Below are 23,105 nucleotides of genomic sequence, written 5' to 3'. Positions count from 1 at the left end.
TTGGTTGGCGATCAGGGTGTAAAAAAAAAAAAAAAACAAGCAAAAAATAAAACCTTAAACTGTATTATGGAAAGCAGGAAGTGAACAAATGTAAGAGTTAGTGATTGTAAAAGTACCAGATGGAGGGGTAGGATTTAATAAGCTTTGCTTCTTCCTACTCCTTTTGGACATGTGGAACTGGGAACTGATTATGGGATGCATTCAATTGTAATCTGATGCATGTTCAAATGAAATTAAACCATTACCATTACCATTACCATTACCATACTTCAACCTATAGGACCACCAAATGGCTCACTGGCACGCAGGATTGGCGGCTAAACGCATGCAAGGGACAGTGCTGACTGCAGGAAGATGTCGAGAGAGGAAGAGCGAGGAAGAGAGAGAACGAGAGAGCGAGGAGGGGAGGGAGGATCACCGCGCTCTGCAAGCATGCAAGGATCAAGAGCAACAGAACGCCAAGGAAGGGGAGCGGGAACCAGGGGGGAACCAGAGGGCTAAGGACTCGCCGCTGAGGACTAAAGGATTATTTAGGATGTGAGCAAACACCAAAAGGAGACAATCAGGTGGAATAAATAAGACCAGGAACACAACAAGTAAGTGTGTGTGTGTGTGTATGTATGAAATATGAAATACTATTTTCCAACCTCTGTGGTCCACAGCCGGTACTTTGCATCCCTTAATGCAGGACTATTATTTGTGTGGTGAGCACACATGCCGGGTCCAGAGGGACTAAAGCACCACACAAAGACAGAAAGAAAGAACATCAAACTCCACCGAGAGTGAATTCTGCCGCAGACGTGACAAGTGTCCGTCATTTAGTGCGATAAGCGTCGCGTGGCTTCGTACGAGAACATCACAAACACTTTCACCTCCAGCAAGGCTCCAGATGTTCTCCACTCGGCGTGGGTGCAAATGGACGGATCAGCTGATGGCTATTAAAAGCCCATGTGCCAATCGCTCTAACACGGGATTACACTGCCGGGCGATAGCCCTTCTCTCGTGCGCTAATGCCGGCCCTGTGCTGCGGCCGGGGGGGGGGGGGGGGGGGGGGGGGGGGAGACGGCGTGGAACTTTGAAAGTCGGGACAACGAGTGTTCAGGGGTTTAGCGTGGGAGGGCTTTAACTTCCATGCACTCCACACTGGCGTGGCCCTGGGGGGCTAATTACTGGACCTCAAGGTAGCGCTTTGGACTTTTTTTTTTCCGCTGCAAAATGGTGTCAAGGGTAGACTCCGGGCGCTGTACGACTAACGCTACCGTAATGCACCGTGGAAGCTCAGACGGTCTTAATTGGTTTTGGCGTTCCTGGAGGAAATGATGCACATTTCAATAGTCTGTTCCAGGGTCAAACTGCTGCTGGTATAATACTTTTACTGCCCTAAATGGCACACAAGTGTAAAAAGGAGTTCACCTTATCTTTGGTAACAAGTAACATTGTGACATTTGAGTATTTACCAAGTCCAGAAAAGAACAAAAAAAACACAAAAAATTATGCTAACCCTCTTTGCATTATGTTATTTTAATTGTATACAAATTCTGAATTTTACGGAATTCGACTCTTCAAGTTTCCACAGTGGCTTTAAATAATTAAAACATATTTGCATCATATTTTGAATCATATTTTTAATGACCTCGCGTGGCCCACCTGTAGTAACCACCACGGCCCACCAGGGGGCCGTGACCCACACTTTGGGAATAACTGGTCTATGCTCTTCTTTGGATTGCAAATTAGCTGAGACTGAGTCACGTTGGGGCTGCACGGTGTTTGAGTGGTTAGCGCTTACACCTCACAGCAAGGAGACCCGAGTTCAATCCCACCCTCCTCCTGTGTGGAATTTGAATGTTCTCCCCGTGCATGCGTGGGTTTTCTCCGGGTACTCAAAAAAAACGGTATTCCAAAAACATGCTAGGTTAATTAGCGATTCCAAATTGTCCATAGGTATGAATGTGAGTGTGAATGGTTGTTTGTTTATATGTGCCCTGTGATTGGCTGGCCACTAGTCCAGGGTGGACCCCGCCTCTCGCCCCAAGACAGCTGGGATAGGCTCCAGCACCCCCTGCGACCCTTGTAAGGATAAGCGGTAGAAAATGAACGAATGAATGAGGTCTCCTCCTATGTTGTGTGGAAGTGGTAACTCTTTGGCTTCTTATTTTGTCTTTCCCCACCCTCGGCCATCTCTGTGTGGAGTTTGCATGTTCTCCCCGTGCATGTGTGGGTTTTCCCCAGGTACTCCGGTTTCCTCCCACATTCTAAAAACATGCTAGGTTAATTAGCCACTCCAAATTGTCCATAGGTATGAATGTGAGTGTGAATGGTTGTCTATATGTGCCCTGTATTGGCTGGGTGTACCCCACCTCTTGCTCTGAAGACAGCTGGGATAGGCTCCAGCACCCCCGTGACCCTGGTGAGGATAAGCGGTAGAAAATGAATGAAGTTTCCAAGGTACTTTATTTTCTCCCGTACGTGGGTTGAAGAGGAGGGCGCTAAGTAATGTCCGTGATGGAGAGGTTGGAGGCGACACGCAGACAGGATGAGTGATACGTCCGAGCGATGACAAGATGACGGAGTGGGCGAGCGGGGTGGAGAGAGTAACGGCGAGTGTGGTCAGGTGATAGAAAGAGCCGTAAAGAGATGAGGTGACACCAGCAAACAGCTGAAACCTCGGATGGCGTGTCGCAGTCTTAGTCACAGTCCAGCCAACGGGCGCCACAAATCAATTCAAGCGGTAAAATGGATTTGTCAATAATTTGCACCCTTTAAATATTTCCCCCCTTTCTCTGCTTGTACGGGTAGCTAATGGCTCGCAAAATGAAAACATACTTTTTCCTTCCCTGCGTGAATTGTGAATTCCGGTTCATAAATCAGGCTGTACTTTCTGGATGTTGCATGGAAACATTTTTGGTTTGTTTAATGACTTTTAGAGTGCATGGAAAGGTGAGGAGGAAATGATATCTGTAAGTCTATCTACAGTATACCCACGTGGCCATTTGTTGACATTAGGCTTGGGCCCCATTAGGTATGCAGTAGAGTAGAGCCTGGTCTTCATGGGGGTTACTATGTTCCAGGGGCACTGGTCACGGCTAATGAATGATAATGTTCCATGAAGAAACCAAATGGGAGTCCTGGTGTAGACGTCATAGAAGTTTCACTCTGACAGCAACTATGGTGTGTTCAAGGGCCGTAAAATAAAGTGCAAAATCTCAACACTAGGCTACAGACTAGGGATGTCCTGATCCGATATTGACCAATATCCCAAAAAAAAAAAAAAAACCCAAAACGATATTGGAATATTTTGACACTTCGATATAAGCCGTGCAAAACTTGTCATGCACAGGTTTGCCGTGGTGGCACAGAGGTTTGATATCACGTATATGAAGCAGCGTTGATACGGGAGTCCTGGTATAGACGTCATAGAAGTTTCACTCTCAGAGCAACTATGGTGTGTTCAAGGACCGTAAAATAAAGTGCAAAATCTCAACAGTAGGCTACAGAAGACTAGGGATGTTCTGATCCGATATTGATTTCGGTCCAATATCCGCAAAAAAACCCCAAAAAACAATATTTGAATATTTTGACACTTCAATATAAGCCGTGCAAAACTTGTCATGCACAGGTTTGCTGTGGTGGCACAGACGTTTGACAACACTAGGCTACAGACTAGGGATGTTCTGATCCGATATTGATTTTGGTCCAACATCTGCACCCCCCCCCCCCCCAAAAAAAAACACACTTTTGACACTTTGATATAAACCGTGCAAAACTTGTCATGCACAGGTTTGCCGTGGCGGCACAGAGGTGGGGAGGTTTGATATCACGTATATGAAGCAGCGTTGATATGGGAGTCCTGGTGTAGACGTCATAGAAGTTTCACTCTCACAGCAACTATGGTGTGTTCAAGGGCCGTAAAATAAAGTGCAAAATCTCAACACTAGGCTACAGACTAGGGATGTTCTGATCCGATCGGTCTAATATCCGCAACCCCCCCCCAAAAAAAAACAATATTGGAATATTTTGACACTTTATAAGCCACATTTATAAGACACATATAAGCCGTGCAAACCTTGTCATGCACAGGTTTGCGGTGGTGGCACAGAGGTTTGATATCCCGTATATATGAAGCAGCGTCACACGGGACAGAAGAAGACCTTAGCTATAACAAAAGAGCGCTAGCCCATGTGGCGGTGAATAACGTCGGGTTTCGCCGCTTCATCGAGCATCCCCAACCGCGCTACGCCTAGCTACCACAACATTGTGGATAAAACTAAACCCCACATGCTTAAAGAGCTAAATGGGTCAGTTTTTCTCTTACCCACCGTTGCAGACTATTGTTCTCTGTTTGAGTACCATCGCTCGATGAAGCCTGTTCTGCTATTCCAAAGTATCACATAAATAATACGAGTACGTACAGTACAGGTAGGAATAGTTGATACCTTGATCAGGTTGAATCAGTCAGCCATCATCCTTCTCACGCTGAAGTAGACAACTAAAAAGAACCCAACCAAAGGACGTCAACCTGGGAGAAGCCGATTTCACTCTCAGTAGTACAACAAAGACGGTGAGCTAGATTGGAATGTAAATGCAGCGTGAATACTCAAATGACTTTTGATATTACTGAAATGAATTCCGAGTATGTTAGCGTTTGCCTGCTGGCTTTTTTAAAAGAGAAAATTGTTCCTTCTGGTTCCTCCACGTGATGCTTCAGTGAGAACTTTTCGCTTTTAATTAGGCCGGCTTGGCTGACATGTTTGTCTTTTGCACGATTTTGGGAGATTAGCTTTTTGTGACATCTGGCTCTTCAGCAGAGAGGCTGATTAAAGTGCATTGTCCCTTAAAATTACAGTGGCATCCAATTAAAGTACAAAATATTGCTGGTGCTTATTTTTCGTGGAGGTGCAAGCATAAATGTCACAATGTGACACCTTAGACGAGATACTGAAAAGCACAAAAACGATTTTTTTCTTAATAATTTTCCATGCAGAAGGTCTACATGCGCGGGATGTCAGTACTTTCATAAGTACTTCACACCATTTAATGGATACGGTCATCCCTCGTTTATCAAGGTTAATAAAAATACAGTTTTACTTTTATAAGAGCCACGTGGACATGAAGTAGACATAATAAATAAGCTATCTTATGTACACATAAATACGATGTTAGCATGTACAGCGTACCTCCAGAGGTGGCTATTATCTCATCAAATATTACCGACTAAGAGTGACCAGTGTAGAGTACTACCACGATGTATTTTAATGGCTTCCTTAACAAGCAGATACCACATATGCATTGAACATTCCCACAGGAGCTGCTGTCGGCCACTCTCTAAGCTCTAAGCTAATGCTGGCACTCAAATAGACTCAATTCCAGCTAGCGACGGGCTGCGCTTCTTTAACCAGAACAAGTCACAGATACTGTACTTTACTGTACATGAAGTAAAACATCATTTTAATTATTGGAGCATTAAATTCCGCAATGGTTGTATACCGAAGATTCTTCTTTCAATGTCAATAATTTGTTGGTAAAACAATTCATAATGAAAACGTTTGATTATAGATAGATATATGGTTCCGGTCGTCGGAGTGTAGCCATGACTGCGGTGAAAACGAGTTTGACACCTCCTCTTCAAGGTTGCGGGAAGATGGCGCCCGCCCCAACTGACCCCCAGCTCGTAAAAGGTGGACTGAACCCCGGATAACCTTGGAATAAATAACATTTGTATCATAATACAGATAGAATATTTGCAATCTGTTTAGTTGAGGGAGTATATAAACAGTATATGAATATTTTCAGACAAAATAACATCATAAAGTGTTTCTTTGCCACAGGTGGTGTTAATAAATGAAAGAAATACTATTTTCTTATCAGATATTGTACGCCATTGTATGTATTTGCAAACTGTTGCCGTGACAATGACCTTTCGGTGTTGGTTTTGTGCTTGTTGGCTTTTTAGAAAAGTGCAAACAACAAGAAAAAAGCTCTTGGGGGAGCGTTGCAGGCTTATGTGGATGCAGTCTGAAGCGGGCCCTACTTGGTTCTGCCAATGGGGGGAATATCTTCAAAAGTGCTGTAAGTGGTCTTGGATCATGTGCCGACTTGAAGGATGTTAACGAGATAATAATATAAATATAAAAATCTATACACTCACAGGAATTTTTGTTTTGGAGTGACAAAAATGACACGACAGAGAATGTAATGGACTCATAAAGTGTTTACCGTCTTCTGGAGGTGACTGGGTGAGGGTGGGGTGGAATTACAAAGCACTAATGCGAGTCTCCATCAAACACACACACACACGTGCGCACGTACGCACACATGCACGTACGCAGGGACGCCGTCAATCGCCTGTTGAAAAACGAGCCTCACCTTGAAACGACATGGGACATGATTTGCAGGAGCGGTTAGCACAGAAGCGCACAAGACTGTGTGCACACGCATTCCTAAATGTTCTTATATACACACATACACACACACACACACATACACACACACGAGGCCCTCGGGGGCGCCTGCTTTGTGCACAATTGTTGAGCAGCACAACTGGCAAATTAAATTCACAGCATGCAGAACAGATTTCTGTAAAAAAAGACGCTTTCTAGTGTTTAAAGGTTACAGTATGTGTGTATGTGTGTGTGTGTGTGTGGTGACAGATGCCCGAGCATACTTGCAGTGCGTATTGATTACAGCATATTTGCATTCTTTTATTTATCCCAGCGTCTCCTGTCTGTTGTCTTTTAGTCTTTAAACAAATCTTTCCAGCACTTTTGGAGGTTTCAACTTGGGAGGAAGAAATTGTTTTCCCATCTCTCCGTCTGACAGGCGGACATTACTCCCCATCCCATCCCCCTCGCATTCATATGTTACGCCCGTTCAACATGTGCCGTGCCGGTACACCCGCTTTGCTCATTTGTCACCTCCTCGTCATCATCGCTCGCCCCGCCCCGGCAACAACGCCATCCTTTCCTCCTTCCTGCTCATTTTTCACCGTCGGAGGTTGGCAATGCGGTTGCAATACTAAGAGATGAGAGGATCAGAGCGCCAATCGAAATACGGCGTGACACAAATGTTGAAAAAGCGAGCGATGAGCAGGAAAACACAAGCGGCGACAGACGCCTTATCTGTTCACATTCCCGGGAATTCAATTAGTTGGAAAAACTTGCACTTGAACACAGCACGAAGAAAATCACTTTGTGTCTTCTAATCCGGAACCGATGCACACAAAAGTACAGAGTTTCTCACAAACACATCGAAGCCTCGGTTAGTGCCACGCGTTCCAGAGGCCGACTCGAACATCAATGCAGACGTGCGTTCTAAAGATATATAAACAGATAAAAATAGAGGCAGGTAATGAATCCACGGAATGAGTCCAAAAGTATACATTCTCATGCATAGAATTGGCTACTTAATTAAACGAAAATACAAATATAACCTTGAATTCACACCAGACGCAGAGATTTAAAAAGCTGAATTCACGTTAGAGGCGCCAGTGCTTGTTGCGTCTCCACCAGCTCTATCTCTGCTTTGCCTATTTTATATTTAGGTTAGAACTTAGTAACATAACAAAACAAGATAACGTAGCTTCACGTGTCCTTTTATTTATGCTAGCTAAAACAAAGGACACGTCGTTATGTATAATGAACTTATCGTCAAATGGGACTCAACTGGGAGTTTCACTCACAGCAACTATGGTGTGTTCAAGGGCTGTAAAATAAAGTGCAAAATCTCAACACTAGGCTACAAACTAGGGATGTTCTGATCCGATATTGATTTCGGTCCAATATCCGCAAAAAAATAAATAAAAAATTGACACTTTGATATAAGCCGTGCAAAACTTGTCATGCACAGGTTTGCCGTGGTGGCACAGACGTTTGACAACAGTAGGCTACAGACTATGGATGTTCTGATCCGATATTGATTTCGGTCCAATATTTGCAACCCCCCCCAAAAAAAACCACACTTTTGACACTTCGATATAAGCCGTGCAAAACTTGTCATGCACAGGTTTGCCGTGGTGGCACAGACGTTTGACAACAGTAGGCTACAGACTATGGATGTTCTGATCCGATATTGATCCAATATTTGCAACCCCCCCCAAAAAAAACCACACTTTTGACACTTCGATATAAGCCGTGCAAAACTTGTCATGCACAGGTTTGCCGTGGTGGCACAGACGTTTGACAACAGTAGGCTACAGACTATGGATGTTCTGATCCGATATTGATTTCGGTCCAATATTTGCAACCCCCCCCCAAAAAAACCACACTTTTGACACTTCGATATAAGCCGTGCAAAACTTGTCATGCACAGGTTAAATGTAACCGCCGTCCGGACCAGATGCCCCAGCCACCTCAACCGGCTCCTGTCATTCATGTTAAAAAAAGGCAATCAGATCCGTTTGGATCCACATGGCATTTTTTGTAGCGCAGCCGAATAGTGTGCCTAATATTGTGGCCTGAACGCCCATACGATTTTAGCTGCGCTGTAGCAAGTTCAAACAAACGATTGTGTTGACATATATTCATTTGTATTTCAACAGCTGCTCATTTTGTATCTAGCGCGGCTTTCGCTCGGAGAAACAAAGCACGGGAAATTAGATGAAGAGAGAGTTTGCCTTCAATTGACTCCGTCTGAATCCCACAGCAAACAGCGCACAGCACAGCGCACGCTGTAAAATATGCAGGCACATCTGTTGTCAGCACTCTCATAATCGCATACGTAAACATTGTCTGGCTGGATCGGAAAAACCACTATCAGCAATTTGTTTTCCTCTTCTCTTCCGTCTGATGGCGTGGTGTGACGAGTAAATAAGGGGTCAAGACCTGTCAGGGCATTCCGGAGCCAAGGTTACCATGGCGACCTTCCTAAAGTGTGTTAATTATGACAAGGCGACACTGCGGTCCCTGAGCCACGTAGCCATAAGCGCACCGTCGAGATATTTATAGACACGGCGGCAATGTCACTGAAGTTGGGAGCCTTTGACTGATCCCGACTCACACAAGGATGCCACATTCCGGAGTTGCATTTGTCATGAGTGACACCTTTGAGTTGTGGATGTGACATAGCATCAACTCTTTAAAACACTCTTTGTTGGCGCCGTTTTATCACATCCAAGCACGCTTGGAAACCCAAAGCAAAGCAAAACGTTGGAGGTGTAACAAGTTCAAACATTCTTACCGAAAATTAATATAAAGTACAGTCGTTTTTTGTCCGTCGTTTGTCGTGGTTGATTGGTTCCAGAGCCGACCGCGTTAAGTGTATTTCCGCCGACATCTTTTATATTTTGGACTAACATTAGGCCATATTCAACCCCAAAACGGAAATCATGTATTAAAAAATTCTTTCATTTTCTACCGCTTTTCCTCACGGTCGCAGGGGGTGCTGGAGCCTATCCCAGCTGTCTTTGGGCGAGAGGCAGGTTACACCCTGGGACTGGTGGCCAGCCAATCACAGGGCACATATAGACAAACAACCATTCACACTCACATTCATACCTATGGACAATTTGGAGTCGCTAATTAACCTAGCATGTTTTTGGAATGTGGGAGGAAACCGGAGTACCCGGAGAAAACCCACGCATGCACGGGGAGAACACGCAAACTCCACACAGAGATGGCCGAGGGTGGGAAAGATAAAATAAGAAGCCAAAAAGTTACCACTTCCACACAAAATAGGAGGAGAACTCATTCATTCATTTATTTTCTACTGTGGGGGTTGTTTAGGGTGCTGGAGCCTATCACAGCTGTCTTCGGACGAGAGGCGGGGTACACCCTGGGACTGGTGGCCAGCCAATCACAGGGCAGATATAGACAAACAACCATTCACACTCTCATTCATACCTATGGACAATTTGGAGTGGCCAATTAACCTAGCATGTTTTTGGAATGTGGGAGGAAACCGGAGTATTAAAAAATTAGGAAGATAAAAACAATAGAGTGAGGAAGTAGCAAAGGACAACTGTAAATACATTTTTTAACATTTTAACGGTCAAAGAAGTATAACAAGATGTGTATCATAAAACTAAATAAAGCTTAAATAAAGCAAAATTACTGACAGCCGCACACACACAAACTCTTTACCCCTGCACTAATGCTATAAAATGTTTTTCACTTACCATAAAAAACAAATGATGTATTCATAATACATAATACATACTGAAATTGTAGCACCTATAAGTGGGGATACATGCATGGGATTTAAATGCGCTTGTTAACAGTCCCGATATGATCTGGCTGATGTTTTGAATGATAACTAATGTTATTTATTACCATCAAACATTGTGCAGACGTACCTAATGAAGTGGACAGCGAATGCATAACTGATCAATAGCGAAAAGCAATCAATACTTCAAGGGTTGCAAGGCCGCTGCAGATGGGGATGAAAGAAACAGCAAACAAAGACTTCAGGAAACATCCGTAGAAATGGGATCAATATTGCTTCAGTTAAATGTGGCGGCAGCCCGACTAAGCCACCGTGTCGCTCCCGGGGTGTGGGAGTTCAACATGTGATCTACTCCACTCCACGGAGACGTACGCCATTAGTTTGAAAATATCTGGAGTCTATTCAGTTCCTGCAGGAGACAAAGATCTGTGTGCGCCACCCGCCCGCTGATCTAATAAGAGCTTGATGGAGTTTTATTGATCAGGCCACAGCGGGCACCGAGGCAACGCTGGAGGCTTTCAGATGGTGTCAGCATCTGGTCTGCATCTCCATTTTCGGTCTGGTGGTTTATTCACTCTCTTTTTGTCCCCTTTCCACAGATGCAAAGCCTGTAGCCAAGTCATCATCTGCGGGCCGTTGGTCAGAAACCGGGACAAGTTGCTAACTACTAATGGGATCATTCCCGGAGAAGCGATGAGCGCCGGGGTCCGTATTGGCCATTGAGTCCCAAGCTGCGGTATTCCGGCTCACGGACACATTCCACCGGATGTAATCCCGCTGACTCCGACGGATGTCCCAGCTTGACCCCTACCCCTTCAGCTCCTCAGGGGGCTGAGCCGACCCGCCGGGGAGCATGGGCAGGAGGGTGGCTAACCCGACTAATCCGGTGCCCGCACTGGGGGTTCCCCTGGCGGTGGGGCGATGGGGCCAGCTGTGCAGCGTCGGGGTGCAGACGTCTCCGGGATTGCGGACTCTCCCGTGCATCAAAAGACAAGTCGGGCAAGCGGCCAACCCAAAGCGAGTCCTCGCCGCCACGGAGGCGGGGGGAGTGATCTCCAGTGACAGCAACGGTCTTCTGCTCTCCAAGGAGACGTCTCAGAACGAAATCAACAACCTGACGCAGGATGACATGGGGTCACAGGGTTCCGGCAGTGGCGTTTACTGCCAGATAAAAGCGATACGGACAAATTCGAAGGAATCGAGCGGGAAAAGGCTATCGAGGTACACCAATGGCAGCGTGGTGGGCTCGGACATGCTGGGGGGGGTCTGCAGCGAAGCCCCGGACGTCAAGGAGGAAACCCAAGAGAAGAGAAGAGTGCAATCTCTACGTGGGGAGCGACACCGTGCGGCGGTGAAAACGGGGAACGTTTCCACGACCGTCCACGCTACGCCGCCTCGGCCCTGTCGCATGGTCACCGCCTCCTCGCCGCAGCTTTGCGGAACGTGCGGACGGAGGCGATCGCAGCTCACCCAGTGCACGGGCGCCTGTCGGAGGAGGCCTGCGCCTCCGATATCATCCAGCCAGACTCTGCCCCACCCGGTGTGGAAGCAGGGTGCGGTCCAGAACCACTCAAAAAAGGACTATACGTTAGACGGCAAAAACCCAGAGACATCGGTGAAAAACAGTCAAATCCCGCAGTTGTCCCACACGATACCAAAAACCCACACGGGTGCAGCACCTCCTCAGAAGAAGACAAAGCATCAGCAGGCGAGGCCGCGTTCTGCCGAGTTCACACACTGCAAGGACTCGGCCACGCAAACGACAGACACACACCCGAGCAGGACGCCGACGACAACGACAACAGAAGCACTTTCCACAGACAAACCCAAACCCGATAAAAACCAGCCCGCAAACCTCAAACCTCCAGACCCTTCCGATCAGACAACATGTAGCAGCCCGCCGGCGATCCCGGCAAAAAACTCCCCCAAATGTACTTCCTCCAAACCGTCCGGCCTTGTAGCTCACCGCACAAACAGCCAAGAGACGGCACGCAGTCCCGCGCCAAAGTCCTCCAAAGACACCAGACTGAAGAACTACACAAAACAGAAGAGCAAATCCTTAGACGACCACACTCCGCCTTGTAAGACTCACAAGACGGCGCAATGCAACGGCGCTCCGGCGGGACTACTGACGGGGGCTGGGGGCGCCCCCCGCGGCTTGGAGAACAAGTTGCAGAGTGTGGAGGAGAACCTGGTGTCCAATCAGGAGAAGATCAAGGTGCTCCTCAACGTCATTCATGACCTGGAGAAGAGCAAGGCCCTCAGCGAAGGGTGAGATAGAAGTTTTAGGAACTCAAGTTTACATTTTTTTAGGTTACGTTATCTCCTCATTGAGCCCCCCCCCGGTAATACCATTCAGCTTTGTACCACAGTCCCGATGTGGAGATAAACACAACCAGAAACACTATAACTGCAGTACACTCGCTAGCCACTTCATTAGGTACACTAATATGAGGTTACTTTACAAAATTACATTTTTCAAAACTTTTTGTTGACTATTTTAAGTGTTTTTCATAATCATAATGATAATACCGACAGGAAATACGTCATTGAGAATAGTCTACACCAAATTGTCAACTTGTCAATAATGTGAAGGCTACCAAGCTAACTAGTTAGCCTCAAATTTATTTATGGGAAACGTAAGAAAGGCTTCCAAATGGAGTGGTGGAAAAAAATAAGCTACAATGTACCACTTCCACACACAATAGGAGGAGAGTCCTGTTGGACATGCTTACATGTGGTGTTAAGGTAATATAATCTAAGGTAATGTCTCATCAGTGCAACACTACTGACAGCTGGATACTAAATACTATTTCTGACATGTAGTCCAGTACTTCTGGACTAATAGTAGACCGTAGTCCACCACCAAAGACTAAACATGAATTAATACATTTTTGAAAAAGCGATGCTGGAAGCGCTAAATGGAGATTTCCTTCAGGGTGTTGTGTCCTTAGATCTCATCTACCTTATAGGGTGTGCAGTCACCATGGCAACACCCCCCCCCCCCAGAGATATGCATTGACCCTATGAGAATGAAATTCAGGTCTTTCTTATTCCCGAATCCAAATTCCTGAACAAACACTCTGAGTTTTTGTCTTCTTTAAGCGGCTTCAAGCTACAATATGAACCACTTAGAGACCAAGTGGACTTTTGTGTGCTCCTCGTAGCCTTTATCTTTCTCTTCTGCAGTCCCCCCCCCCCCCCCCAAACAACACTCATCTCGCCGCTCATCTTCCCCGTGTGCTCCTCCCGAACAAGCTGTCCGACACTCGGGTGTATTGTTATGTGCTGTGATTTATCTCCTACGGCTTCCTCCTTTTTGCCTCTTCATCCTGCACCTTGGTACGCTCTCACTTTCTCTGCAACCCACGCAATGTTTCTTCTTCCTTCGGGCTTCACATTTAACTCGCTTTCATGCACTCCTCCTTAATCCTGGCTGAGCTCACAGAACGACATGACACCACCGCGACCTCTTGAGAGCACACAACATGGTCGCGCTCTGTCAAACTGACTGTCAATGTTTGCGCAGGGGTGTCAAACATGTGGCCCCGGGGCCATCAGCGGAGTGCGGATTCTTTTATTTTATTTTATTTAAATATTAAAAGAAAAAAAGTCATAAAAATTGTCATCTCAAAAGAAAAAAAAGACCTCATAAAAGTTTAAAATATATTTATAAGCATAAAGATGAAATAAATTTAGTGGCACGGAGGTATAGTGGTTAGCGCGCAGACCTCACAGCTAGGAGACCAGGTTCAATTCCATCCTAAGACAGCTGGGATAGGCTCCAGCAACCCCCGCGACCCTTATGAGGAAAAAGCGGTAGAAAATGAATGAATGAATGAAATTCATTTAGTTATGAGTTCCTATTTACACTAAAACTGGACTTACAACATGAAAGAGGAACAGAACTGGTTTAAACAAACATCCAATGTATATGAGAATAAATGTATTGGGTACCTAATGAAGTGGCCTTAACAAGACTAGGTGCCCCTCTTGAGCATGTCAACCTCGACTCTTTTTCAAGACCGGGCCGCCCTGGTCCCTCTCAGGGGAGACAGATGTCCCGCACAGCAGGCTAATCCCTATCAGATTACATTTGTGAAATGCAATTAAATGTTTAAGGCTCCTAAACTGAGTGCGTGTGAGCGGTATTTCTACTTCATGTTAGCGGGCGAGAAAGGGGGGGGGGGCGTGGCAAATGCAGGTAAAGCCGCCAAGAGAAGGGAAGACGGGCGTGTGTCTTTGTTAATTCACGGTAACTACAAATCCGTCATTCATTCAACCCACGCTTTTATTGACAGATTTCAGCAGCTCCTTTGACGTATTTGACAGTTTAGAAGTGAAAAACTCTTTTGTTTAGTTCCGCTGCAGCGCCATGCCTAGAACATCACCGCAGGGTACCTCCGCAAATGGAAGAACTGGATTTAAATTAGGGATGTCAAAAATAACGCGTCAACGGCGGCGGCTAATTTATTGAAATAAATAAACAGCATGCAAGTGCTCTCTTGGTTCATGGAGAGTTGCATGGAGGGAAGCAACTTAAGGCAGGGGTCTCAAACACGCGGCCCGCAGGACACTAGTTTGAGGCCCCCGCCTTGATATGAAAGTTTAATGTTAGTGCGGCCCGCGCAAGTTTGATATGGAGGCTGTATGGTATCATGTACCCAGAAAAAATTATTACGTTTGATTCATGTTCATGTTAAAGGTTAAATAACTGTTAATAGTTATCCTCCCTATCCGTGTGGAAGTGGTACGTTTTTGGCTATTTAAGTTTAGAGGAAATAACTTGAAGGCTACCGTTTAGGTCGCTAGCTCTCGAGTTTGCGAGTTAGCATGTGTCTCAAGATCGTGCAGTTGCGCAATATGTTGTAAATAAAAAGAGTATAAATGTGACACTCTTTTTTTTTGTGGGAAAACCTGATGCGGCCCAGTCTCACCCAGACCCTAGCTCCAGTGGCCCCCAAGTAAATTGACTTAAGGCATCATTCTGTCTTCTCTGGCTAACGAGAGCTCCAAGTCGTGGGACAATTTGCCCGCACTTTAAATTGAGGCTCCTGTCAAGCGGGATAAATAAATCAACGTCCGGCGTTACCACATGATATCGGTAAAACATCACATGCTATTTTGGGCCGAGACTCAGCTGTGTGGAGTAAGAGCGGGAGGAGGGAGCGATGAAGGTTGTGACACCAGCAGCCAAGTGGTAGAGTACCGGCCTCCAACCAATCAATAAAACATTCTCAGGCTCCCGCTGTACCGGCCAATATTACTGCTGTATTGTTGGACTGCTATCATGCCATTTAGCTAACAACCTGCTGGACCAATAGAGATGGAATAGAATAGAATAGAATAGAATAAGTAGAAAGACAACATATAGTAACGATCATTGATCACACAGCGGCAACAGAACCAATGTTGTAATACCGGTAAGGAGCAAACTGCTGAGTCAGCGTTAATAGCGCTGATGAGTTGATTGGAATCAACAGTATGGCGCATGGAAGACGAGCAATATTTTAAAGCGCATGCAGAGGTTCATAAAGATTCCAATAGAGCTACTGCCATCTTGTGTAGTTCATAAACGTTACACACTTGATGGGTTTTGCGTTTGAAAGTCTTCATGTGGCTTTCTTAAAGCAACAGTACAGCGGCAACAGAACCAATGTTGTAATACCGGTAAGGCGCAAACTGCTGAGTCAGCGTTAATAGCGCTGATGAGTTGATTGGAAACAACAGTACGCAATATTTTAAAGCGCCTGCAGAGGTTCATAAAGCTTCAAATGCAGCTACTGCCATCTTGTGTAGTTCAGAAACGCTACACACTTGATGGGTTTTGCGTTTTAAAGTCTTTATGTGGCTTTCTTAAAGCAACGGTACTTTTAGACGACATCAAGCGCATAAAAAAAAATAATGAAAACATTCCCAAAATAAGCTCAATCCGATATTATCGTGATTTTCAGCGTGTTGTTTTGTTTCTGCAGCCGCAGCTCGTACAGAACCGGCCAGGATATTAACAACTGCCCCACCTGCCAGAAGACAGCCTGCATCATCTACAGGTAAGTCCACAACGATAGTACGTCCTAAACCTCTTAGATGTCCCGCCTTCAAAACATTTGACGGCCATTCTATTGGCTGTAATATGAAACGCTCAAAGCGATCATTCGGTGCTGAGGTGATGCGTACGTTCACCCAAACCCGATCAGTCATGCTTGTCTGTGTCGCGTACTACCTTTATAAGTCAACCTAGCTGTTTAGCTGTTTGATACAAGGTACGCGTGTTTAATCCTCCCGTCATTATGCAAATCAGCACATTTCCAACCCATGGAAGAAGCCTCATTTCCATTCCACGTCATGTTGCTGATTGACTGAAGCCTTTATCACCTGTACCCGCTTGTGGCGCCAATGGAGGAGTATAAAATGCAAATACAGCTCATTCATGTTTACAGCCGCTAATTAGCTTTGTTTGTCACGTATTTCCTATTGTTGTGTGTGTCTTCTTCAAACATCAGAGGAGCTTTTGCATACACCAAAGTCAGACATGAGAAGTAATTGTACAATAACATATTTATCAATCCCTTCGCGGGGATCCCTGTCGGAAGGGGTGGGGGCGTTGGGGGTGGGATTGAGGCCTAGGAAATGAAGGTTTGATGCGGGCTGGCTGCCTGCAGATAAATTGCTACTGCTGATCTTAATGAGTGTGTGATGCCAGACTAAAGAATGAACTTTTGGTGCCCCCCCCCCGTTGTCATCCCTGAGCGGCTTGGACTCTACAATGAAAGGAATTGTCTATTGCCTCAAGATAACTTAATACTTATGAACACATTACAACTAGATGGATTCTTCTTCTGACGAGGATCACTAAATGGACAGGAAAGATACGTGATGCACATGATGACCGTGCATGACCTTTGACACCGGCTTCCAATGCTCTAATTTAAAACCAAGTAGTGGTCTTGCACTGACGCGGAGGCAATGAGCGTGTACCGATATGACCTTTGACCCTACGCATTGTGGCTCAGTTGGGTTTCCTCTGATACGGACCGTACCGCATCCTGACAATTTGAGGACGACAGCTAGACAATCAGGACGCAAGATGGCGTAGCTCGCCATTACCAGACGCCCGAGTCAGGACACGATACCCGAGGTTGGGTGCACCAGACCAAATACCAATCAATGAGAAAATATGACAATTATTTTATTTAATTGAGTTGCAAAACAATGTCGGCGTTATGTGAAATATTTATTGTTACACAAATTAATGTTTTGTTGTTAACATTTTTTGAGACTAAACACTTATGATAATGAATATTAATAATATTATTAATACACTATATTCCGATATTTTCTTTATTATGTCATCTTTCAGTTTGTAAAGTTGTGGAATTGCCGTTTGTGTTTCTCACAGACCGTCTATAAAATGTTTGAAGCATTTCTTGAAATGCTGCCTGTGTTGAAGAGCAGCATTTCTTTGACGATGTAGTAAACTCTGCGTACAAAAGATAGAGATAGAGGGATAGAGAGATGGAGGGATGGAGAGAGAGATGGATGGAGGGATGAGAGATGGATGGATGGAGGGATGAGAGATGGATGGATAGATAGGGATAGATGGATAGAGAGATAGGGATAGATGGATAGAGAGATAGGGATAGAAAGATAGATAGATAGGGATAGAAAGATAGATAGATAGGGATACTGAGTATTCCGTTGTACGAGTATTTGTGTGAACAATAGCTAAGTCTCCACCGGTCCACCTCCTCCATCGTATGATTTATTCATGGAATGGATCTTCTCCCCCCCCCCATTAGAGCTTTAACCTCACCGCCTCCTTCCCTCACTCGCTGCACCTCTGCTCTCTTCCAGCCAAGGAGCATTGTCCTCCATCCTGGTCTCCATGGCCCTCGCCTAGCTCTCCCCACACCCCCCCCCCCGCTGCTCTTTTGAGTTCCTTTCCTTCCCTCTCCTCATTTGCTCTCTGCTGACCTCAGATTTATGAAAGCACAGATAGCTTTCAAAAGTCCATCCATCTGAAAGCTTTCTTTTCTCCGAGCTCTCGGCTACTAAGCCTCCCGCATCACAACCGCTCAGCTTCTGCAGGATAAATATGTCGGGAGGCAGGGGAGCCCGTACATCTTGTAGACAAAAGTCTTGGGACACAACTGTTCATCAAAGTCTCCTCACTTCGCTCTTGAGATGTTACAACTCATCTTGTCAGGATGTGGAGGGCAAGAAATTGGGGGAGGGGCTTGTACAATAACGGCATAACGTCCATAATGTTGAATACATTTGGTGTCTATTCCTCTTTGGGATGAACTAGAAGAGCGTATCTCTCTCCAACAAGGGTGTCCAAATCTTTTTCCAGGGAGGGCCACACAGTGAAGAATGGAAGCATGCCAAGGCCACACTGATAGATATGCTAGTTATATAGTTATATATAGTATATTTCCATATCTCAGTTTGGCCATATTCAGAAGATGAAAAGATGTATTATTAGTATCAATTTCATTTGTATTCTTTTTTTGCCTCTTTTGTTACGTTCATCTTCCTTCTTAAATCATTTTGTACATTTTCATCTCGTAATAACTACGTTAAAAAGCCATAGCATTTCATTATGTGGAATCAAACTATGGAATGGATTGAGTAAGGAAGTCAAAAATAAAATAATAAAAAAAAACTTAAACTATATTAGGAAAGCAGGAAGTGAACAAATGTAACAGTTACTGATTATATTGCCGGTTACTATGGTACCCATTACGTCATTGTATGGTCATATCACCTTGTACGTGACAGAAATAAAGTAAAATAAAATAAAAAATAAACAAAAATATTGAACAATTTTTTTTTAAACTTAAACAATATTAGGAAAGCAGGAAGTGAACAAATGTACCAGTTACTGATTGTAATAAAACCATTACCATTACCATAATATCAAGTCTAAGCGATCATTTATCAATCATTATAGTTTGAATATGGGAGCCATATTCAAACCGTGATATTCAGTATATTTCCTCTGTTTCCCCATTTGGAAAAAGTTCCTGGATTCTTGCAACCCTACATGCCTCATAGTTGTAGACCCCCCCCCCAATTACATCTTGAGATAGCTAAAAGCCGCCGTGGTGCGGCATGTATCCGCCCCTGTAATCCACTTCATCTTCCACGCACCCAAAAGACAACACTGGTCCATTGGTAAGTGATAAGCGAAGGTGTGAGCGGCCTCCATAGCGGCCTGCAGCGGGGGGACGCTTCAGAGAGATGGCGAGTAGGGAGGGGAGGGAAAAAGAGGCAGAGCGAGAGCTCCAAATGAGGGAGGAAAGAAAGCCAAGAGGGTTTTACTTTGAAGACATCACGCGGACAATCCACACTATTCCTTCTCCGTTCGGTGACTCCGTATGGTCAGCGACATGACAAGGAAGACGACGCGTGCTAAGGATGTTCAGTCGATTCCCACTTCGGTCATCATGTGCATCTTATGCGTCACAATTTGGGAATTGTCTCTCTCCTAGAATCCATCCTTTCTCAATCTTTCTTTTAACGTGTCTGCAAATAAGTTGGTTAATGGTCCTGTCATGCCCCCCCACCCCCCATGTTCTTCCTAAAAGTGATCCCCGTCATAAAAAAGTAACTGCACCTCGACTTGCGACATTACCCCCCCCCCCCGTGTTTAAATCGCTGTCATTCCTCTCTCCTGCCCAGCGTGGAGCACGACTTCCGTCTGCAGGAGGGACGCTTCCAGGGAGTGATGGAGTCCCTGGAGGGGGAGTACGACGTGCCTGCTCCCGTCCTGGCCAAGCCCCCGGCGGCCACCTCTCAAGCCAGCCGTCCCAGCACCAAGGCCCGTGTCAAGAAACTCCGCAAGAAGTGTTTCTGGTGGCTCTGATAAGAACTCAGCGGCGGAGGAATTTCACTGTGGAATTGTGGGATTGATTGGACATGACTGATGTATGAAAGGACAAAGGAGCTGCTGAGCTTCCGATGTATTCTAGATGTATTCATTTTCAGTTTCACTTTGCGCTCTAAATGAGAGCCCCTCATCCCATGACATCGTATGTAGCAAGCAGATGGAGCATTAACACTTGGCAGAGTGGCCGTCCTGGAAGATACATAAAAAGGATTTATAGCCGAATGGATTCATGCATATGGATGGGAATGAATCACAATGCAAATCTGTTTTGGCTTAATTACAGCGGAAACCATTGGAATGATGCGGATTTAACAAATCATGGTCATGTTTGTGGAGATGAATGTAGCAATAAGTGAATCAGCAGAGAAGCCGTGTGGAAACACACGGAGAGGACCTCTCAGGAATAAAGAGACAGCCGTGCGTACAGAAAGAGAAAAGCGTATGAGATTGTATTAAGAATATATTAAGGAGGCAACATGGCGGACTGACGGGCTGTCTCACGTTATTGACATTTGCGTCGCCGCTGACCGATTGATTCCCTATTGCGTTGCCATCCAAAGCGGGAGTCCCAGAGGCCTACCATTTCTACAAGTGTTCTTCCTCTCGCACACACGTGCACACACGTGCATACGCACGCATCCACTCACATGATTGAAGACACACATGTTGCATTCAGGGACACATGCACACACACGAGTCAGCCCATTGTTAAACATGGCCTGTCTTAGCATTGCTCTATCAGCGACGGGCTACTTTTTTAAATAAAATACACTTCACCACATTGCAGCCAATGAGAGCCATCATAAGACTTGATAACATATTTTCATGATTTCATTTGAACAAAAAGGTTGGAAGAATTATGTATTATTATACATTTGAAAAATCATTTTATATATTAAAAAGATGTTTTTTAAAAATGTAATAATGATTTGGAGTGCATGAGAAAGTGAATACCTGAATACTGTATTTTCTGGAGTATAATTCAGACCAAAAATGCATAATTAGGTTGAAAAAAAACATAAGTCGCACTGGAGTATAAGTCGCACAAGGCCAAAAATGCATAATTAGGTACAAAAAAATATACATAAGTCGCACAAGACCAAAAATGCATAATTCGGTAGAAAAAATATACACAAGTCGCACTGGAGTATAAGTCGCACAAGGCCAAAAATGCATAATTCGGTAGAAAAAAAACATACATAAGTCGCACTGGAGCATAAGTCGCATTTTTTGCGGGTAATTTATAACAATAAGTTGTAACAATAAAAGAGTAGAGAACAGGCTGAATAGGTGTAAGATATGCTAACACAATGCTTATTCAGCTACACAAAAAATAAACATGAACATAAACAGTTTTTTCATTTATGAGTCGCTCTGGAGTATAAGTCGCAGGAACAGCCAACCAATGAAAAAGGTGTGACTTATAGTCTGGAAAATACGGTAAATTGTAAAAAGTTGAAAAAATGGCAAGAATCAATAGAGCAAAATGTATTATTATTTTTATTTTATTATTACATTTTTGCAATTTTTCATTCCTGACTTTCCCACCAACAGCTGAGTAGCAAGACCAACATTTTAAAGCGCATGCAGAGGTGGCGGAAGCTTCAGCTGCAGCTACTGCCACCCTGTGGAGTTGATCACGGGGTTGCCGACCGCCCCGGCTGTTAATACCGATGTTGTTTGAGGCGGTGTTAATTAGCGTGTCCTCTGGTCATTGGCTTTTGTAAACAACGTCCCCGGTGACTATGGCAGCCTCAGAGGTTAATTGGAGCATTTATGGTATGTTTATTATTGTACCGTGTCATAGTGGGAGGTGTACATAATATTTCTTTGCCATTAAGCACAGTCAGTTCTACTAAAAACACAGTAATACACATTGAATGAATACTACTGAGGCAGAATATTCTTGTAATGGCTCTCATTGCACGGTGAAGGTTGTCATAATGATGTATATTAGCCAGCCAAGTTAAAGATGATATATTTTACTATCTACATTATAAATCTAACACGTAGCCTTCAGGCTGCTGGCTTGTTATTCACACTACAGTAAAGATACTTCCCCCAACAGGCCAAATAACCCCCACATCTCATTAAAATGTTAAACAAGTGTCAGATTGATGCGCGGCGTCCAACTCAAGTGACTTGAGGAAACAAATTATACAGATGCAGGATTTTTATTGACGAGACGCGAACCTCTTGAGTCATAAAAACCCACACGGGGCCATCTTTGTTGTCACTCTCACACACCAACACACGTTCAGGTTGAAGGCTGTGTGCAAGCTACTCATCTCCCGTAAGCACCTAATTCAGCCGTAATGGCTGACGAGTTGGCCCCAATTATTGCTCCGGATGATACTACGCTCGGAGAAATGAACCAGCCTACCCGAGTTCTCCCCCGTAATGATCCCATCATGCCCAGTTTCTCCTCATGTCCCCCAATGTGTACAATAAAGTTGTGTATTTTGAACAACACGTGGCTTTGTTGACTCAACCCAAAGCAGGTTAACTAATCTCTCTGTTTGATTGTTGCAAATCGGCCCTTAAAGTCAGTAGAGTTATGATATCATATCACATGCAGGGGAACCTATTAAAGTACCGTTTTTTCTGGACTATAAGTCGCTCCGGAGTATAAGTCGCACAAGGCCAAAAATGCATCATTAGGTCGAAAAAAAAAACATACATAAGTCCCACTGGAGTATAAGTCGCATTTTTGTGGGTAATTTATTTTACTAACTACTTGAGTTGTCATGGAAGTGATTACTATTAAAGTACCGTATTTTCTGGACTATAAGTCGCTCTGGAGTATAAGTCGCACAAGGCCAAAAATGCATCATTAGGTAGAAAAAAAAAAACATACATAAGTCCCACTGGAGTATAAGTCGCATTTTTTGCAGGTAATTAATTAGATTAAAGTACCGTTACTATTAAAGTACCGTATTTTCTGGACTATAAGTCGCTCTAGAGTACAAGTCGCACAAGGCCAAAAATGCATCATTAGGTAGAAAAAAAAACATACATAAGTCCCACTGGAGTATAAGTCGCATTTTTTGCAGGTAAT

General features: G+C 44.6%; 2 protein-coding genes across 6 annotated transcripts in view; one reads left to right on the top strand and one right to left on the bottom strand.

Annotated features, from left to right (window-relative positions):
- The window catches only part of dock2 (dedicator of cytokinesis 2), an 82,872-nt gene that overhangs the window by 21,821 nt on the left and 37,946 nt on the right, over positions 1-23,105 (bottom strand). The window lies entirely within an intron of this gene.
- insyn2b (inhibitory synaptic factor family member 2B) lies at positions 436-22,610 on the top strand. The gene is made up of 4 exons (XM_058062959.2): positions 436-596; positions 10,755-12,426; positions 16,131-16,205; positions 19,840-22,610. Exons 2-4 carry the CDS (start codon positions 11,009-11,011, stop codon positions 20,021-20,023), a joined length of 1,677 nt encoding a protein of 558 aa, XP_057918942.2. The 5' UTR covers positions 436-596; positions 10,755-11,008; the 3' UTR covers positions 20,024-22,610.

This window comes from Doryrhamphus excisus, linkage group LG22 (assembly GCF_037039965.1).
Source record: "Doryrhamphus excisus strain RoL-2023G ecotype Guam linkage group LG22, RoL_Dexc_Guam_v1.1, whole genome shotgun sequence".
Taxonomy (NCBI): Eukaryota; Metazoa; Chordata; class Actinopteri; order Syngnathiformes; family Syngnathidae; genus Doryrhamphus; species Doryrhamphus excisus.
The sequence above is the reverse complement of the archived record's forward strand: the minus strand, read 5'-3'. Positions and strand labels throughout refer to the sequence as shown.